We start from the raw sequence: 21,537 nt of genomic DNA, 5'->3' as shown, positions 1-21,537 counted from the left end.
TTAATTTTGTTTATTTCTGTGAATATTGTTTCTTGTGTCTTCTTAATTACTTATATAAACAGTACATTATAATTAATTAAGTACTTATACAAATATTAATTACCTCAGCTGAAGCCGCTGAAGGTAAGGATCAGCGAATAATACGAAGTCGGTCGACATTTAAAAACCACGTCCATGATTTTTTTTCAAATACTCCACTAACATAGCAAGTAAATCAATTGGGTGGTCATGTTTCGTGAATCCAACTGTAATCCTCACAGCTAACGGTGGGAAACATTTAATATACAATTACAAACGGATCTTAAAATAACACATTGTTTCTCTCATTGACCATTGTACAACTATATTTATGTAACTACCTATGTACCTCATACTTACTCATACTTCGTACTTACCTAAATTGGTACTTAATTTTAAGCTTTAGGGTAATCATAATTTAATGTGGGGACATGTCACACACGGCCATCCGACCTCAAGCTAGGCAGAGCCTGTAATATGTGTCAGACACCTGATTTATCTACACAGATGCATAGTAGACAAATACAAATGCCCAAGACCCGAGAAAAAAACGATCGGTATGTTTCTAACACGTTCACGGACAATTGATGGTTGGAAAATATTTTGATATGACACCTAAAAATCCCATACATTTTATCGTTCCGCCTTGAAACGTATTGCCGTATCTCAACATATTTTATTTACGTAATGTGACAGTTACGACCATAGACGGTATCGTCTACAAGCGGTCCGCCACATCATGCATATCCAACAATGCGTATAGTGACATCTACGGCTACAGGTGGCAGCCGCCAGTTTTTTTCAAGGACCGAATCATTTTCAAATAGGTTTGGACGTTTTTCAGATACAAAGTTCCACTTTTAGCATGCTATTTACAATAAACAAAGCTGATATAGTAAGATTAAACAAAGGGGTTCATCGACAAAAGCTAAAATTTTCTAGTTCCTCATTACAGTTATATCTTCGCTTTTCTATGTTCCATTTAAGTAATTTTAGTATTTGAATCGAATAGGTAGGTATCCTATATGCAAAACAGTATGATATTTATCGATTTATTATTAATTTACCTCGTAATTTGCCACAAAAATTACCAGACTACCACCCGTTCTACACAACATTTCCGCGACGCGCGCGCCGTGACACTAACTTCTGGAAGGTTATTTTTATTTGTAACGGTTACGGCGACAGGCGGTATGTCACTATAAAGTTCACTTATGTGTGTGCAAAAGAAACCCCGACAATTTTTTTTGTTATGACACCTAGAAACAAATGAATTAGCACAATACGACATTTAATCATGCATCTCCTGTTAAGAATACGGAAATTATACGGCTGTTGACGGTTCGTCGGTTTCAATCAATAGAAGTTGGACGGCCACAGGCGCGTAGTCATATTACAAAGGATACATAATTACGGCCCTCGACGGATTGTCCGTGAACGTGCTAAACAATAATATCCTGTTCCCGCCGGGAATCTATCAATCGAACCGGGGACCTTCGGCATAGCAGTCAGTCACTATTTCACTATCCACTACACCATTCGGTTGTCCACTATAATATTTAACTACCTAACTACGTATATATTGATTCGTTAAACATATAAAAGTAGATAAGTATTCAAAATTAAGGTGCGTAGGTGAGTATTTGTTTTGTTTACACAATAATTAGTCAAAACATTTTATAACATAACCAAAACATACATTAGTAAAAGAAAACCCTGAGTTTAGCGTCGCGTCAGCCGCTGGCCTCTACTTCATACGTCAATATTTACACACGCACTATAATGACTATAATGTACCTACAGTTAGCATTAAGCGATGTATTAATGCATACCCCAAAGCGCAATATTCACTCACTGGTGGGTAATTAAATAGGTTTATCAATAGAGCTTATTTGATGTATCGATAAAATAGTAAGTAAGTATATATATAATAATATACTTATTTTGATCTTGTTATCTATCTTACCCTTGCGTGCCTTGAGATGGAACTGTTGGCGCTGGGGGTGGGTCGCCATCTTGTTTGTGAACTGTACCACTCGTTCACGCCGCCTCTCGAACTCTCCAGGCAGCATCCTAGCTACTAGGTAGTAGGTAGGTACGTACCTCCTCTAACTCCGACTGATCACCTGATCAACTCACGTTAGTACATTGACCCCTATTGCCAAGGTTATTTACCTAGGCCATAAACTCATATACTTAATAAATTGGGTAGGTAAGTATGTATAGTATAGACTAGCCTGAGTCAAGATTATGTATGTGAGTTTAGGTACTTACTTATAAGTACCTAGGTACCTACCAATTTATTCAAGGTATCATAGGTACTCTACTTGTATAAAACATGCATTGCTATGCATTTCAATGGGATTCATTATTTAGTAATTTGCTAGCCTGCCGCCTTGTGCCTTCCATTATCTTATCACACATACACTCTGCGATAAGGCAGTAACGGAGGTTACACTACGTTGACAAAAAAATAAAACAAACGAGCGCTGTCATGTAACCGGTATCGGTTCACAACAAGAGCCAGCAGCTTTGTTCTAAGCTAGAGTGCCCCTGGCCCACTGTAGGGACTCCGCTCTACTCTCGTCATCTCATGATTGATGGGTCATGACGGTGGTGACCTGGTTTCTTCGGAGCACATGGCGTGGAATGTTTGTGATCATTGTTTGGAGTTAAGTGCGAATCAAGCACTTCTGTTTGCCATAGGACATTTTTTATCCCGGAATTCCCATAGGAAAACTTTTATAGGCCTAGCACACCTCGCTGGAAAAGCTATTAATAGCACATTTCTAGCTTGTATCGTATTCTTCTAATTTCTTATTATTTCTGTAAGTAACAGTTTCTTACATACGCATTTCTTCTCTTCCAGCAGCATCATCAGCAGCATGGTGGCGCGTGGGCTGTCATCGGAGTCGGAGGGCTCCGCGGGGGCGGGCGCGGGGGCGGGGGGGGCGCGGATCCCCGTCTTCTACGCGGGCAAGAGCATCCTCATCACGGGCGCCACCGGGTTCATGGGCAAGGTGAGGGCAACCACCGCACCAGGGCACTAGCTCTCTGGCTGTATGGAAAACAAACTAAAATTAAATTGGTGTGCAATTTAGCATAGCCCGTCAAAAGGTTCAAAGACTGGGTAAAGTGGTGCTAGGAAACTTCGATTTTAGTTAGCTAAGTAGGTGTGACAATAGTAGTGACCCCCTGTTACCTAATAAGTGCAGGAAGAACCTAGATGCAATGGTGGCTGTACCGTAATCCTATAAAATATAGCTTTACGACTATGGTTTACCTAATCATCATCACCATCACGACCCATCACGTCCCCACTGCTGGGGCACGGGTCTCCTTCCAATGAAGGAAGGGTTTTAGGCCTAGTCCACCACGCTGGCCTAGTGCGGGTTGGTGGTAAATTATGCTAGACTATTAAAATTTGTATTTTAGGAAGACCATAATAATGATGTTGCCTATGATGGCGGTAGACCTCCCAGACCTCAGGAAAGGAGGATTGTGTGGTGGAAGAAACAGAGAGTATTGTGGCGCTTCTTACAGCAGAATGTCCGAACAACCAGCATTACGAAACCACAATACCAAAAACTTATTAATTTATGTGATTCCATTATTGTCCGTGGTTTCAATCAACCTCTGACCACAGGCTCATTGTAAGTGTTTGTTCTTGTCTCGTGCACAAACAACAGACTCTTCACTCATGACTGCACTGACCAAACAGCACCGTGTAGTGTAGCTAAGTGCCCAGACATGCTCAAAGATCAAACACTAAATATGTAGATACTTATCTACTTATACATATTCTTACATACGAGTTACGAGTACTACCTCCAAACAAACAATTGAGGTTCTATTCTACTGAACATGACATTAACTACCTAACTATTATCTACTATGTGTAAAAAACATAGGTAGGTAAGTAACTACAATACAAGTTATCATAATATTTGTAGTTTACTTTAGAGTGCGTAATTATGTTTGAGTGGGTAATTCCAAGAGAATAGCTGGCTAATACAGAGGTTAGCAAATATGAAGTGACAGGTCATTTCGCTAAATGGATGTTAAACACCTACCTACCCATGAGTCCGATGACCTGAGCTGGTGGCTGCGTGGTGGTTGATGTGCTGGACTTAGGCCTCTCCTCGGCCTTCGTCATCCAGCCACTACCGCCTAACTACTAGTCTAAGGTCGTCGGTTTCTCTGCATATTCCCGACAGATTTGAAGAGCTATCTCGGCTACCTCACAAATTACCTACCTCAATGAGCTATGCTCAGGCGCTAAACCCCATGAACCCCATCTCATAGCGGCTTTAATACCTTGGGTAGGTACTATTAATTTCACCTCTATGCTATAATTAAGTATACTCCATGGTTTACGTGGACAGTGGACAGTGGAACCGTGGCTTTCACAGTGACATTGCAACTGAGAGGGCAGTTTTCTTTGCAGCCCACTGTACGAACACTCCCAACCATTATTAATAAAATTCTTTTAGTGCACACTGCACTTAGTAAAATTTTCATCATGTCCATCTATAGGCGAATTTAATGCTAATAGCATTCTCCCATGTCCCCGGTAGGTGCTGATCGAGCGTCTCCTGTCCACGTGTCCCGACGTGGGGCTGCTGTACCTGCTGATGCGGGAGAAGAAGGACCAGCCGCCCAGCAAGAGACTCGCAGAGCTCAAGAAGTCACAGGTGAGGTGATGGGGCAAATTCATCGCGCGCCGCGAGCCGAGCCATATTTTGTCGGTTCTTTATCGTGCTCAAAGGAGCCTTAGTCCGAGCCTTGCTTTTGATGGAGGTCCTTTAAACTGCACACGTTGTGGGTTAAGCTGAGGCTATTCGCCTCATGCTGATCACAACTTGCCTCGAGCCTATGTCCCTCAGAGCGAGCAGCCTCAGTCTGATGCTGTTTGCTTCAAGTTGAGGCTGCTCGCCCTGAGTTTGCCTCTATTGGATACCCAGCTATACTTACACTTTTACTTTATTTAAGTAGTTAGCTTATTAAACACCTCACCCTCCCGCCAGGTGTTCGACGTGCTCCGCAGCGCGCACCCGGAGCGGCTGGACAAGCTGCGCGCGCTGAGCGGGGACACGGCTCGCCCCGCGCTGGGGCTGACCCCGGACGCCGTCAGGAGCCTGCAGCAGGTACTGGCTATAGTTCTCATGTGTCTTCGCAACTCAGCAGTCAGCCAAGGACCATCATTCTTGGGATCCTGTCGCAGCCATAGACCATCGCTTAACGGTCTCAGACAAAGATAAAAACCACTGAGGAAAAAAAACTCTACATACAAACTTCCTAGTCTGTGGTGTCAGTGGTAGTTTACAAAGTCCTTGGTAGTTTACGTTTTCGGTGTTGCCAAGTACCGGTAGATTTTCCCGGTTTAGGTAAAAAAATATATTCGTGAGAATTACTCAAAATAAAATAAATTATTTATTTATTTATTTATTTATTGAATACAATAGCCAACAGGCGTACACTAAACTAATAATACAAAAACAACTTAACCAAAAATAATAGTGTAAACCCAATTACAGGCTATCACAGCATGCATTGTTATGACTTAACCTAATAACTTATTCTGTATTTAAAGTTACAAAATAAACCTACAAAAATAACCAAAAATAGCTTATAAATGATCTAAAACAAACTGTGTGAGAATTTTCTTATACTTAGCTAATGAGCTAGATAACACATCCAAAGTCTGGTCTTGGTGAAACAGTTCATTGTGGTTTCGACAAATGCGAGCTATGACATTGTTAGCGCCGGTGTTGGTTTTGTAAAAATTTACACTAAATGGGTGGAAATTCACAATGCGGGCGTTACTTCGAGGAACTGTATAATTAAGGCGCTTTAACAATTCGGGACAGTCAATAAGGCCTCTAACAATTTTAAAAAGTAAAATTTGATCTGCAATCCAGCGACGGTTTTGGAGGGATGTTAAATTAAAATGCTTAAGGCGTTTATTGGAGGATGTTAGCAATGTTTTTTTCTTTTGGTGTACAGTCAGAAAAAATAAAAACCTCTTTTGAATATTCTCAAGCCTATCAATGTGACACTGGTAGTGCGGATTCCAGATAGGAGAGCAGTATTCAAGAATACTACGAACCAGCGCATAATAAATTAACCTTAAAGTTGTCCAATTTTTAAATGCTTTACAGTTCCTCCATATAAAACCTAACATTCTATACGACTTTTTAATTATAGAGTCGATGTGTGGAATAAATGTTAATTTGCCATCCAAAACTACACCCAAATCCCTCACTTCATGAACCTCTTTTAAAAGCATGTCATTTATGTAGTAAGACGTTGTTACTGGATTTCTCTTTTTCGTGAATTTTATGTGAATACACTTTTCAATATTAAAATCTAATCGATTTTCTTTTAACCAGTCTACTATCCTCGATAAATCTTTCTGTAGTAAAATTGCATCATCAACATTATTTATGATTTTGTATACTTTTAGATCGTCAGCGAATAAAGAAAACTGACCACTAACAATTACATTAGCGAGGTCATTTATAAAAACTAAAAAAAGTACTGGCCCCAGATGCGAGCCTTGCGGTACGCCTGAAGGGGCCAAAAACTCACTTGATTCATGACCGCTGACAGTTACTTTCTGAGACCGACCATTTAAATATGAAGATAGCCATTCCAGTAAGCTTCCGTGAATTCCTAGTGTATAAAGCTTTGACAATAGAAGTTTATGATCCACTCTATCAAAAGCCTTACTAATGTCGGTATAAATAACGTCAACCTGGAGGCCCTTGTCTACAGCTTCAGTGATATCAGTCACAAAAAGTGCAAGATTTGAAAGAGTTGATTTTTGGCTGCGAAATCCGTGTTGCTGAGGCACCAATATTGACTTCAGATGTCCCGTCATGACTGGGCAAACCAATGACTCAAAAACTTTAGCAAGAATAGAGAGTAAACATATAGGTCTGTACTCCGCAACACTATTGATATTCTTACCTTTAGGAATAGGGATCACATTAGCCATCTTCCATAAAGTAGGGAAAGTACCAGTCGAGAGCGAGCGATTAAATATTAATTGTAATGGTTTAACTATTTCTTCGGCGCATTCAACAACAAATATAGCTGGTATGCCATCGGGCCCAGCTCCAAGGGTTTTATCAACATTTTTCAATGCTTTCAATATAGAATTTGAAGACAATTGCAAGCTACCGATAGAGTTATGATAGGCGTTACCTTCATTGTTTGAGGCACAAGTATGTTCATGGGAGCAGTTACAACTAGATGGCAATGAGTAAACTGAGGCGAAATGGTCAGCAAATGCGTTGCATATATCTTTAGGGGTAGAAAAGGTACTTCCATTTGAGACCATAACACTAGGAATAGACTGAGCAACATTACGTTTCGACTTTATATAAGACCAAAATGCCTTCATATTGTTATTATGGATTGACGATTCTATTTTTTGTAGGTACTCAGCATAACAACGCTTTATAGCAACATGACAGTGGCTTCTAGCGACTGAAAAATCAATGGAGTCTAAGGGGTTTCCTGTTTTTTTGTACCTTTTTCGAAGTTTTTCTTTTTCTTTTAACAACTTAATAAGAGTGGACGTATACCAAACAGGATACTTTCCGGGCACCCGGTGAGTTTTTGGAACATATTTACTGATTATATTTTTGATTATTTCGTAAAATTTGTCTAGTGTAGCGTCTACAGAGTCTAAATGTGTCAGTGTTAATGGCCAGTCGATTCTATGCAGTTCTCGTCTTATGTTCGTAAAATCAGCTAAATGAAAATTAAATCGGTCCACGCTTACCTTCCTTATGAAGTTAGGTACAGGAAAGTCTATTTCAATTAAAAGTGGTGGATGTGGAGGATCAATCTTAGAAATCGGGTCCATTACGAGCGAAGTCTTTGCATGTAGACAACTAGTAAATACTAGATCCAGAATTTTACCCGATGCATTTTTTATTAAATTAAATTGAGAGAGATTGTTATTTAGAGCTAAGAAGTCAGAAAGGGCATAAAAAATTCCACTATTTGATGACTGCGGGATGGCTGTTACGTATCGATTATCCGTAGAGGTAGCATCAGGATTCCAGATGATTTCACCTAAGTTAAAATCTCCCAAAACCATGACGTCACAGTCCATTATAGCAAGGGCATCATTGATACAAGACAGCTGATTCGCAAGTTTGATGTGATTTACTGGTGGAGGAATATATACAGCGCAAATATTAATAGTTTTATCACCTCTTTGAGACCCTGTGGAAACTGAAACCCAGAGATCCTCGAATGAACTCTCGAATTGTGTAAGACGGATAGAACTCAGGCGTTTCGACACAGCCACCACCACGCCACCGCCATCAGCTTTAGATGTTTTATCCAGACAGCGATCCCTACGGTGGATGCAATAGTTGCTATTTAATACCTCCGCGTCATTTACACTATCATTCAACCAAGATTCTGTGAATACGATAATATCATAATCAAAATTTAGACTAGACAAATGTACATTGTGTAATTTACCTCTAATACTTCTTGTATTTTGATAATAAATGTTTAAGGACGACATTGTTTAATTAATATAGATAGTATATACACAAAAGTAGTAAAACATTGTACATTTTTAAACAGAGGTAGTGTCCGGCTTCAGGCTTTTTAAAAATTCCTCACTTTTTACCCATAAAGTTGCCGATGATTCGTCCTTTTTCATTAAGATTCTACCATTGCGTATCCATAAAAACTTAAAGTGGTTATCCTTTTTAAAAGATCGAGCTTGAGCGTGGAGAGCACGGTTACTCGGCGACAGGTGCTCAGACACGTAGATAGGCTGCTTTTCACCCGCAATCCCTAAGTCAGAGCTGTTCAGCTTATTTGCAGAGTTTTCTTTATTGTATTTCCAGCATGAAGCAAGAAGACTGTCTCGTAGATCAGAAGAAGATAGCTTAACAATTATTGCTCTGGGTCTAGATGAGTTGGGATTAGACTTAGCCACTCTTATACAAGATATAATATCGGATTTTGAAACAGGTGCGGAGACCACACTACTCAATTGGGAAACAGTACTAATTAAGTTTTCCCTCGGATGTTCCGGTACACATTGCAGCTCAATGTTGTTCTCGCGAGCCTGCTGCTCCAACCTCGACATTCTGACAATAAGTTATTGCTTTTTATACTATTATACTTATTATTCAGTGTTATTCAGGTATATACCATATTTTTTATTTCTAATATTTTTATTTTTTAATTAAAAACTTTCATCTTTTTATATTTCTGTTGCTTGGTAAGTTGGTACCATACAAATACTATATTTTTATGTGCGCCAGGTATGTAATAAAATGAATTCTATCTCCTAACCGTCAGGTGTCGATCGTGTTCCACGTGGCGGCGACGCTGAAGTTCGACGAGGAGCTGCGCAAGGCCACGGACGAGAACCTGCGCTCCGTCACGCGCCTGCTCGAGATCTGCGACCAGCTGCCGCATATCGATGTGAGTGCACCTACTTAGTACTATTTACTTAATTGTCTTACATAAGGGGTGGAAGTAAGGAGCCTCTTCGAGTGAGGTATGAACAAAAAACACACACCCACGCCTTGTACTAATATACTCCCTTGCAGGGTAGGCAGTGAGGTATGAGTTGTTCCTTATATGTATAGGTACTTGAAGTCACTCTGAATTGTCAGTTACAGGCGCTAATCTGACTGGCAAAACCGATGACCGATGGGGTAAACGTGTTCTGGAGTGGAGGCCGCGACTAGGCAAACGTAGTGTGGGACGCCCTCCGGTTAGATGGGGTGACGACTTGCAAAAGGTGGCTGGTTATGATTGGATGCGGAAAGCTAAAGATCGCATCCAGTGGCGTGCTTTGGGAGAGGCCTACGTCCAGCATTGGACTGCTATAGGCTGATGATGATGAAACCGTCTGGGGAAAAGAACTAAGTACAATTTTTATAAAACTTTGCCATACTGAAAAAGTTAGGTCTCTGTGCCCCAGAGGTACTTTAAATAAAATGATTTGGTATTGATTTCTTACTATTATCGTTGTCAGGCGGTGGTGCACGTGTCGACGGCGTACTGCATGGCGGAGCTGGCGGCGGTGGAGGAGCGCGTGTACCCGCCGCCGTGCGCGCGCGAGCAGCTCGACGCCGTCATCGACCAGCCGGATGAGGAGATCCGGCAGGAGCTCACTAAGAAGTTAGTATGCTGTTGGTGTTGGGTTACCAGTTGGGCGACATTTGTTGACCAGCAAGCCGATCCTACTTTACAAACCGCCGATTAGGTACTTTATAAACTTTTAACCTTGGATTTTTGGCCCTGTAGGTACCTACAATAACATAATTACCTGGTTTTTCTTTCGGCAAAAGTCTAGTCTATTCTGCTGCGGGAGAAACAGAAGTATAGTGGCGTTCCTTAAGAATAAGAATAGAATGTTGATGTTGTTGCAGTCCTATGGCACCCCAGAGGTGCAGAGGGTCTCCACTAACGTCCTCCACTTCCGCCTATCTTCGGCTGTACTTTTGGCCTCACTCCAGCTTAGTTCAGCGGCTCGCAGCTCGTTTTCGACGCTTCGGCGCCATGTTTGGACAGGGCGTCCCCGGGAGCGCTTGCCATTTGGTGGCCTCCAGTCAAAGGCTATAGTTGCGGCATTCGTAGCTCCTCTCCGTACAGTGTGCCCAATCCATCTCCACTTTCGCTTCGCAATTTCCTTGCCGATGCGAGATTGTCGGCACAGCTTCCACAGATCTTCGTTACGTATTGTCTTCGGCCAGAAAACGCGTAGGATCGACCTGAGGGACTTATTGACGAACACTTGCAGTTTGTTCGTCAGCCCTTTCGTCACTCTCCACGTTTCGCAACCAAAGAGCAATACGGACTTCACGATGGAGTCGAAGAGGGAGATTTTTATCCGCCTTGTGAGCACATTCGAGTCCCAAACAGGTTTGAGCTGGGCAAACGCAGCCTTCGCCTTCTTGATCCTGCTCTCTACATCCTCATCTGCTCCTCCCTGACAGGTGACCGTGCTTCCGAGGTAAGTAAATGCATCGACCGAGTCCAGGCGTTGGTCATCGAGTGTTAAGGCGTCCGAGGTTTTAGCCTTGATACGCATATCGACTGTTTTGCGTCGGTTTATTCGCAGACCCATTACTCTGGCTTCCTCCTGCAGGTGTGTAAGAATAGAATAAGAAGAAGAATTTAAATTTGTATTTTCGTTGATCATGTTGTATCTAACATGCACCTCGGGCCAACAAGAGTAACAAATTTGTCATTTGTTCGTAGATATTTTTCCGTAACTAGTAATAATTATGTGTTTTTATCTGTGTGCCAGGTTGCTGGGAGACAAGCCCAACACGTACACGTTCACGAAGGCGATGGCGGAGCACGCCGTGGTGCAGCACCAGGCCAAGTACCCTGTCGCCATCTTCAGACCCACCATCGGTGAGTTGTGCACCTGAGTAACTAGTCTTTGAGTCCATTCTGATGCCACTGTACATTAGTAATCAAGATCAAGCCATTACCGGCCACTTTTCTAAGGTTGTAAGTCTAGCCGGCCGGAGGGCGTCCCACGCTACTCTTGTATGTTCGTGTAATATGTGTCAGCTAAGTTGAAATCGGTTTTAAACCTTTGTACCTAATCTAAATTCATGTTCTCTTCTAGTGATATCATCAGTGCGCACACCCGTGCCGGGGTGGATCGAGAACCTAAATGGCCCGTCAGGCGTGATCGTGGCGGCGGGCAAGGGGCTGCTGCACGCGTTCCGCTGCGGGCCCGACCTCAGGGCCGACCTGCTGCCCGTCGACATCGCCATCGACACCATGATTGCGGTCGCTTGGGACATCGCCACGCATCGGTTAGTTTGGACAGGATAAAGAATCGGAAATGTTAATTGAAAAAGGAGCATAGTACAAACAGAATCATCAAAGAAAATCATATATGAAACACTGCTGCCATAATAATGATCTTTCTGCATTCTGCGACACAGGTTATACGGGGCAGGTTATAGTGTTAACTAATCTGACTGGCTATACCTACACTATACCTATACCTATACTTCACTACGATGATAATCCCTAGTCCATCTCTAATGTTTGTCACCGACATGCTAAATGAAGAAGACTATTAACACCATATTCTCCCCCTCCTTAGCACGTCGTCAGTGCGCGTGTACAACGCGACGACGTACGACAACCCGACCACGTGGCGGCAGTTTGAGCTCAACGTGCGCCGCAACGTCGTCTCCGAGCCCTTCGACAACGCCTTTTGGTACCCCTTCGCCACCACCTTCTCCAACAAGTACGTTCACTGCTCTATAGATTAATAAATAGTTCATTAACATAGAACAACGTGAGTAACATCAATGGTTCATAATTCTTCTGAAAAATACATTTATGAAACTGCAATTTCCTATCAAATAATTCTATTTAAAAAAACTGTCTAATTGCATCGATTTTGTTTATTTACAGATTCATGCACAGACTGACAGAGTGGTCGCTGCAGACGGTGCCGCTGCACGCAGCGCAGTACATTTGCAAATTCTTGAATCTCAACACACCGTAAGTTCTATTTCTGATCAGTCAATCTTACATATGGCATTCCAGCTGTCCATGTCATGCTTAACTTACCATTCGCAGTCATGACACCAGTGGATAGACGGTTGTATCCTGAAAAGAAACAAAACAGCACAACTAAAATAGTATACCGACATAAATTTATTTTGTGTCCCCAGCGTAAACCTGATAGTGGTGAGCCAGAAGCTGAAGGCGATGAACAGCGTGCTGGAGTTCTTCTCGATGCGCGAGTGGCGCTTCCACAACGAGCACGTGAAGCAACTGCGCGCGCGCATGTCTGCTCCCGACCGGGACATCTACAACCTCGACTGCACCACCATCGAGTGAGTTTCGAAATCTTTTGAGCAGTTTGGTTGGTAGAATAGAAACATGCGGCAGGATTCCCGACGCAGAGTGAACGGGAAATGTTAGCTATCATTTCCAATTGTTTTTTTTATTTTTATGATCATGAAATAAGTGATATATACCTACATGAGATATCGGTGGTGAACCTACCTATAAATGCGAATATTATTTTACCTATCTAAATAGCCGAGATACACCTAGACATCATCATTGTTTTCTTATGAATTTATATATTTTCAGCTGGGATGAACACTTCAAGAACTTCGTGATCGGGACGCGACGCTACCTGCTGAAAGAAAAGGATGAAGATATAGCTAAAGCTAAAAAACATATTAAAAAGTACGTCCTAGTATAAATAATATAATTACTTACCTATGTAGGTATACTTTAGTTAGTTGATGATGATGTTTTACCAAAAACCTATGCAGTAGGTATTAGTGTCTAATCAAATCAACTCTCTCTCTTGTTACAGAATGTACATTCTACACACCGGAGCCAAAATGCTACTCCTCCTCTTCTTCACGCGCATGTTGCTGCAGAAGTCAGAAGTAGCGCGAACCTTCATCTACGGAACCCTCAGAATGTTGCTGTCCCTAACTAGCGCCATCTACCAACGAGTGTTTACATCGACTCAAATCGCTACGTGAAATTATATATTCTTTATGTTTATATTATAAGTTCAAAGTGATATTATGTGTTCTTTCGAAACACACAGCGTTGAGTGAAGAAGCAATTATTTGATTTCTTAGTATAAATAGGAAAAAATGGGTTTTTACATACCAATCTGCTGTATTTTCCTCTCTTTCACTTTAGCCAGTGGACAGTGCAGTCTAGAATCTGGATTCTACTCTGTGACGCGCTGTCAAATTTCTGACATAGCTTTTTGATTTCTTGAATCAAACGCGTTTATATATTTTTGAAAATGGATTTTTTACTAATAATCCATGATAATATTCGTGTTTGTGGAATATAACAATCAATAAAAGTGTTAATTCACTTAATGTATAAAAAACTCTGTATGAGACATCGTACTTTTCGTCAATGTACAAAAAAATAATTTCGCGCCGCTACCGACGCTCCGCCCGCGGACCGGTATTAATATTTTTTTCAGAAAACCGAGAAGATCACAAGATTACATGAAGATATTATGATAAATCTCTGTGATAGTGTGAAATATGCTCTCCAGCAATTGGATTCATACCTACCTTCGAAGTCTGAACTGAGTAAGTCAGAAAACTATTTACAAATGATATTTTATCTTTGTGCTTATACCTTTAAACCAGAAACCAGCTCTGTTCAATGGTGTTTCTTTATTCAAATAGTATTTACGTTGTTACATACTGTATTTACATAGTTTAACTCCATTCGGTAAAGCTAAAAATTCTCATAAGAGAATGCTTACTTATATGAGAACATTTAAGTTTGTTCCTATTCATTTAATGCCATGTTATCTAGCATTAGGAAGCCTCTCAGATGGGCTACAGATGCTTGTTAGACCTTTGGTTGTTGGGTTTATAACCTTTACACTGCTTACTTTGAATTTAAATGTTTCAATTCTAAACATGGTATTGATACTTGGTTTCACAAGTTGGAAAATATTTTCACATCTGGTATTAATTAGTTAACATGTACCTACCTATCTACATAATATACCAACCTTTTGATTGCTGCATGCATAGATGTGTTGTCGCAAAATATTTGTGATTTGTTGATTACATTATTTATTTACCAAGTGTTTATGAAGGGTGACACAATGAAAATAAGTCACTATTTATGCCCTTATGTGGGTCACCTCTGACTACCCCTTCGGGGATTTGCAGTCGTGTGTATATTATACAGAGAACTTTACACTTATATTAGCAGTCTCACTATTGAGACTGTCATCTTAAAATAAATTAAATATGACATGCAGTGCTGTGGTTGACAATATTGACTTGCAACCAATGGCTTAAGCCAGTAGCATAGTTTGACCTAGCGGATGGGTTGATGAGATTATAATTTATAAAATCTCTTGGCTAATATTTATCCCTATATTTACAACTTTTGTTGTCTTATAGGTTTTTTACCATAATACCTTCTTACAACTTATATGTATACATGTTGTTTTATGCTCACATAGCATTTAAAACTGGCTCGGGGCCCCTATTTACCATATTGACTTAGTTATTAACCATAATAACTTCTTACAACATGTATGTATACATATAAATATGTTGTTTTTTGCTCACCCACAGGATTTAAACTGGCTCGTGGCCTTTTTATTCCTATTTACCTATTACCTAGGTATACATATTATGTCCTTTTACATGCGGGTGTAATGGACAGAGCAACAAAATACATTGCCAGTCTAAATGCTGATAGGCACTGGCTATGATGAACTCATGGATCATCTCATAATGTATTTTAACTTTGCATAATTTCATTAAACTTTCGGAAAGTTAAATGTAGCAGTTACTAACTGCAATATTATTGATGACACACACATTGGTGGTGTCGGACCCATCTTCAAGTACCTAATTATTGGGGATTTTATGCAAAGTTTATGAAGGTTTGAACTTATAAGTTCATTGTAATACATTGACCAGTCGAAATGCTGTTTATGGCACTGGTGAAGTAAAATGTATTATATTATATTTGCATAATTGCTGGAACCTTCCTCGCGGAGAGGTAAAATCTTATATGGTATCTGCAATTATTCACACACATTGTTCATGGGATACCTATATATGCGAAGTTTATGATGGTTCACAACCGCTTTATATAGCATTTAACCAGTCGAAAAGCCATGGGCTCTGGTAAACTAAAATGCATTGCCACCAAGTTTTTGCAATTATATATGCAAATATTATGATGTTTAACAACCATTTGTATAGCTTTTAATCAGTCGAAAAGCCATGGGCTCTGGTGAACTTAACTGTACTTATTTTATTATTACATAAAGATAATTAACTATTTACTTTCTATCTGTAATATTTTTTCATGATTATAACTTTTTCAAAGTTGTTCATGTCATACCCTTGACTTTGTAGCTATTTGGGGTTTTAAGCAAGAATTTATGGGAGTTTCAATACTTAATACTCAATCATTTATTGCATCCATAAGTCTTACAGTTTAAAACTGATAATAGGCATAATCCACTCATAAAAAGGTGAATTGCCAATTTTTTCTCCTATTTACCAAAGCAGCTGCCCGTCAGAACAAAGCACAGCCCAAACAGGTTGGGAGATCCTCCCTTTCCAGTGGGGATAGCATGGGACCACCATCACATCCCTATTTATTTTTACAAATAACACCACTTAACGGTTTCTGGCTAAACCCATAATGACAAGATTGTTGCCGCGGAGGCCATGTGCTATTGGGACATTTGATTATTGATATGCAGTGGCCAAACATAATGAAAGCTGATGAAGCAGCTTTCTAGGCCCAAGCCCTTCCTTCATTGGAAGGAGACCCGTTCCCCAGCAGTAGGGACGTGATGGGTTGATGTTGAAGCGTCTGCGCTTTGGCAGCTAGAGTTACACATTTTCAATCTAATATATTGTGTTGTAACTTGCTTACTTTTTCAGGGATCTTTTCTTGAAAGACATAACCTGAGATCTCATATCTTCTATCTTAAAGGTGAGCTCTTGTATTGTGCCTATACTTAATATTGCATACAATACATATTTTTTCTGAATTTAATTTGGTCTTAATAGCTAACACAGGCTTGCCATAAAGAAGAGCTCAGTGATCACAACAGTAAAGTTGACTTCAGAATGAATGTTTATTCAGTAGACATTGGCATTAATATCACCTATACAAGGTGTATGCCACAGCACATATATTACCACTATGTTGGCTGATATTGTTTGAGCCCGGATTTGAGTACTCCTCATCTAGTGTACCCACATGGCAGGTGGTTGTCAAATGATTTTGCCCAGGTAGCTTTCTATTACCCACATTGCACAAGTTTGTAGTCTCTGGAGAGTACAAACATGAGATAGCTACAAGTCTAAGTGCCTATTATTGTCCTGGACTTTTGTTCACCAAGTTGTGTTAACATTTGGCCTTTATGAGCCTTTCTAAGGATCTATCTGGTAAGGTGCCTATATTATATTGATTTTTATATGTATACCATATACTCGTACCTACATCATGTGGAGCCTATGACTGATGGCTGTGAAAATACCTATCCAATTATCCATATTGGTTGGGCTATTGAATAGTCCCTATAAAGTGTTTACTTGCATTTATGGTGGATTATATTGCAGTAGTAAATTGTTTATCAAGTATAGATAGAGATGATGTGCGGTTCTGAAACTTTATATTTCAACCTGAGAGAAGGGTGTAAGCCTAATAGCTGTACAAAAGCTGTTTCTATTCTAACTGGCCCTTTACTTAAGTAGGTTGCTACCTACATGCAGGCTTGACTTTTTAAAGACTGTTGGTCCTGTAAAATCTTGGTAAAATTTGTCATGTTTGATTGAAATTGGTACATCTATAAATTTTTCCGTGTACCTAGAGACTAGTCATCACCCATGTATATCTCAAAAGGAAAATTATGATAGTGTACACATAGACAGCTGTCATGTAATCCTATTGCAGTAGGCTATTCAACTACCAAGCAAGGGTGGTGCAGTGACATAAGTCTAATACAATCCATATTTCTGTACTTTATAAAGTTCAATTTTACTTCAACTAAAAAGGAATAGGTACTACCTAATAATATGTATGACTACCTAATAGGTACAAATTACCTATGGTTATGTATTACCTAGAGGGCCTATGTAATACAAATTGATAGGTACTTATATAAAGACAATGATGTAAAATTTTATATTTTCTATTGTCTGTTTCTATGCTATTAGGTATTCCTCACACCTGGATTGGTCCTTTACTAGTTCTAACTTTAATTTGATAAGAAATTGGCTTATTTATGTTATACTTACTTAAATTAATAATGGTATGATTTATGATCCCATTAGCAACATACTTACAGATCATAAGTGTAGGTAAGTATGTGACATGTTGTGTATCACACTAGGTATGTAGTGGATACACACCTATTGATCATTAACTAGAGTACCTATGTACTTATAAATTTTGTTTTTAATTAATTTTCTTTCTTTTAGGTGCAAGTACCTTTATGATGAAGGTGCATTTTAAGTATGTTTCCTTTACAACTATGATGTTGTCTAACAGGAATCTTTATTATATTTTAGGTATATTTTACCTAAAAAGGAGATCACATAGCGTTTAGATTTTCTAATCTCTTTCACCAGCAGATAACAAACAAGTCTTCACTCAACGCTGTGTGTTTCGAAAGAACACATAATAGACCTGTTTTGCATTACAACAAAACAGATATTATGTGTATGAAGAAACACACAGCGTTGCAGCAACGGCTTGCAGGTGAGTTTTGAAGACTACTATGTCAGAAATTTGACAGCGCGTCACAGAGTAGAATCCAGATTCTAGACTGCACTGTCCACTGGCTAAAGTGAAAGAGAGGAAAATACAGCAGATTGGTATGTAAAAACCCATTTTTTCCTATTTATACTAAGAAATCAAATAATTGCTTCTTCACTCAACGCTGTGTGTTTCTTCATACACATAATATCTGTTTTGTTGTAATGCAAAACAGGTCTATTTTAGATATTAAGTGTTACCATTTGTATTTGAAAAGATCATTTGACCTGGCTTTGTAACATAAAATAGCTTAAAAGGGTTATTTATTATAATTATTAGGGTTTAATGTTATGTCTTCCATACGGATTAGGTGATTTTTGACCATAACAGTTTAATTTTAATAAAGTCTATAATAGCATAGTTTTTATAATAATATTTTTTTCGTTTCTAAGTACACTTATAGGTATTTAAGTAATTTATTACTTAGTAAAATGTGATGGTTTATGTATATTTCATAAATAAATTTACTTTACCTAAATGTTGTTTTCTCTTTTATCCCAAAATTACTGAAATGTTATTAAAAATCAAATAACTACACTAAATCTTTTATACCTTAGCAGCATAAAATGTCAGGAATCAAACAAGAAAACAGAACTATTACAGCGCCATCTAGCGAGCCCTATAAAAACTGACATTAGTCCATAATTTTGTTTGAATCATGGCAACACCAATTATGTCATAACTGTCAAAATTCAAGTGTCACAACCATTACCTACTCTGTGTTCAAAATACTAATACTTCAAAACCCGCCGTATTATCAAACGTCAAAAAACTCAACCTCAACAAATCGACGAAACGGCAACCTTCTACGCATAACTTCGCCGCAACAATCAAAGTACACCTTTTCTCTTATCGGCATGCCATTCTAAACACACCGGCCGCGATGTTCAACAAAGTGCTGCAGCGCGCGCTCAAGTTCCGGCTGAGGAAGAGCTACCCGACCAACATCTACGACCTGTCGCGGGGTTCGACGGTGGCGGTGCGGCGCGCCTACAGCGACGAGGTGCGGCGCGCGCGCGAGGCCGCCCCGGCCGGGCCCACCGTGTTCGACAAGATCCTGGCCAAGGAGATCAGGGCTGACGTCATCTACGAGGACGCGCGCTGCCTCGCCTTCAACGACGCCGCCCCGCAGGCTCCTGTCCACTTCCTCGTCATCCCCAAGAAGAGGATCCCGCGGCTCGAGGACGCAGAGGATGCAGACAACGAGGTTTGGAATTTTTTTGACTCATTTATGTAGCTAATAAATGTGAATGCTTGAGGGTTTGTGGTTGCAGTTGGCCTTGAGAGAGAGCAGTGGATGGTTGTTGACGTACAGTTAAACTCCAAATGTTGCCTTGGTTAAGCCAGAATATAGAATGGCTGATAGAGATCTTGTTTCTGGTCTCTACTGTATGTCTCAAATTACTGCAACTTTTCTTTTCATTTAGATACAAGCACAGCTCTCTTCCTCCTAGACTGGCAGGGTGTAGTCCAGAAAGTATCCCAAATGAGCCACCCATTTTGAAATGAAAATTAATTTACATAATCCTGAAGACACCAACTTGCCTCCAGCCACTATCAGATATCTCTGTGACTCAGTGCTGAAGGAATGCGTTGATTAAACAATTATTTACTGATAACTGAAATTGCGGCGACTGATAACACCTTGTGGAGAAACTATTCACAAGTCTTTGTCTTTGATTGAGCTAATTATTATTATTTTACACACATTTCATAACACATGGAAATTTGGTTGCATCATAATGAAACAGCTAAACCAAAATTATAGTAATAAATTAAATGATCAAAAAAAAAACACTAGGTCCTTATTTCAAATTTGTGCAAATCTAATTTTCAGTAAATCAGTAACATGCAGTACCTACCAACCAACTTTACATTTATACACAAGTAGAAGATAATTTTTACATGCTCAGTTTTTTTGTTTGTTACACAAAAAGATAATTGCCATGATGTAATTTATCATTATTTTACTAATGATAATTGAATCTGTAATTAATTACTCTATTGCAACCCAAAATACTCTTGCATTTTTAGATTAAACATGTAAATAAACACATTAACTCTCAGATGCTGTTCTGGTTTTTGCAGAAATGTATAAATACATTAATTTCTTGTCTAGACTGTATGTTTATTAAATTCCACTGAGACTGGTTTTCTGATACCCTATTCATGTTGAACAGGAACTAACTTTAAGGTCATTTGAGCAATATCTACAATGACAAGCATCCTTCTATGCACCATGAAGGGGTCAAGAAGTCAAAAATATAATCACGCTACTTCATAATATATTATCATGTTATATACAAATTTGATCAGAAATGCTACTTTTTACACCTTTTGTGATGGAACTTATCACCAACCATGATGGTACACAGATGATAAACAGATCCTAGTCTGCTTGCCAGTTTTCTCCACCACCCTTTTAATAAGCCATGGCCCATGAGCACAAATAATAAAAAAACTGACTACAATAATTCTAGCTTCATTCTTCCTAAGTTTCTTTCTCCATTTCTTCTCCTTAGTGACAGAGCCTTTGTTTAAAGTCAAAGTCAAAGGCATTTATTTGCTGAATATAGGTTACATAGGTGATAGTAATTATATTGACGGTTGCTTAGCTATACTCTACCCGAAAGGGTTGGCAAAATTTAAAATATAGAAAATGGTAAAACGGTGGTAGAGTCATATTATTAAACAAAATTTCATTTTCCCTTCCAGCTGCTCGGTCACCTGATGTGCGTGGCGCGTCGGCTGGGGGCGGCGCGGGCGCCGGGCGGCTGGCGGCTCGTGGTCAACAACGGGCGGGACGGCGCGCAGAGCGTGTACCACCTGCACCTGCATGTCCTCGGGGGACGGCAGATGGGCTGGCCCCCAGGGTAATGTGGGGGTATAATATGGAGGGATGGACGTTGGGAGATATTCAATGTTAATACACTACAGTAACAGTGCTGTAATGATAATAATATTAGGCTCAATGTCACCATAGTCGGTTAGATCGTAGCTCATCTCACTCATATTGGTTCATCAATTATACGTCATCTCAATAAATTAAATTCTTGACAGATGTGTCGAAAGTCAACAAATACGAGGGCTACACCGAAATGATCGGGAATAGAAAAAGTACAAAGATATCATAATATTATTTACTTTTATTGTTTTTCAAAGTAGTCTCCGTGACATTCA

At 39.7% G+C, this 21,537-nt stretch overlaps 1 protein-coding gene across 1 annotated transcript; it reads left to right on the top strand.

The window, feature by feature from the left end:
* Positions 1-2,883: 2,883 nt before the first annotated feature.
* Positions 2,884-21,379, top strand: LOC105387721 (fatty acyl-CoA reductase 1). The gene is made up of 14 exons (XM_048631920.1): positions 2,884-3,038; positions 4,596-4,712; positions 5,046-5,165; positions 9,361-9,486; positions 10,046-10,191; positions 11,324-11,433; positions 11,654-11,846; positions 12,143-12,289; positions 12,460-12,549; positions 12,723-12,887; positions 13,150-13,248; positions 13,382-13,547; positions 19,055-19,564; positions 21,073-21,379. The coding sequence occupies exons 1-14, from the start codon at positions 2,904-2,906 to the stop codon at positions 21,232-21,234; spliced, it is 2,286 nt and encodes a 761-aa protein (XP_048487877.1). The 5' UTR covers positions 2,884-2,903; the 3' UTR covers positions 21,235-21,379.
* Positions 21,380-21,537: the final 158 nt, after the last annotated feature.

Source organism: Plutella xylostella, chromosome 30 (assembly GCF_932276165.1).
Source record: "Plutella xylostella chromosome 30, ilPluXylo3.1, whole genome shotgun sequence".
Lineage (NCBI taxonomy): Eukaryota > Metazoa > Arthropoda > Insecta > Lepidoptera > Plutellidae > Plutella > Plutella xylostella.
Note: the sequence above shows the minus strand (reverse complement) of the source record. Positions and strands in the feature narration are given on the sequence as shown.

Coding starts and splice junctions, on each gene's coding strand:
- LOC105387721 (XM_048631920.1), top strand. CDS start 2,904: ATGGTGGCGCGTGGGCTGTCATCGGAGTCGGAGGGCTCCGCGGGGGCG. Junction 5,166..9,360: donor CCGTCAGGAGCCTGCAGCAG/GTACTGGCTATA, acceptor CCTAACCGTCAG/GTGTCGATCGTGTTCCACGT. Junction 19,565..21,072: donor CAGAGGATGCAGACAACGAG/GTTTGGAATTTT, acceptor TTTCCCTTCCAG/CTGCTCGGTCACCTGATGTG.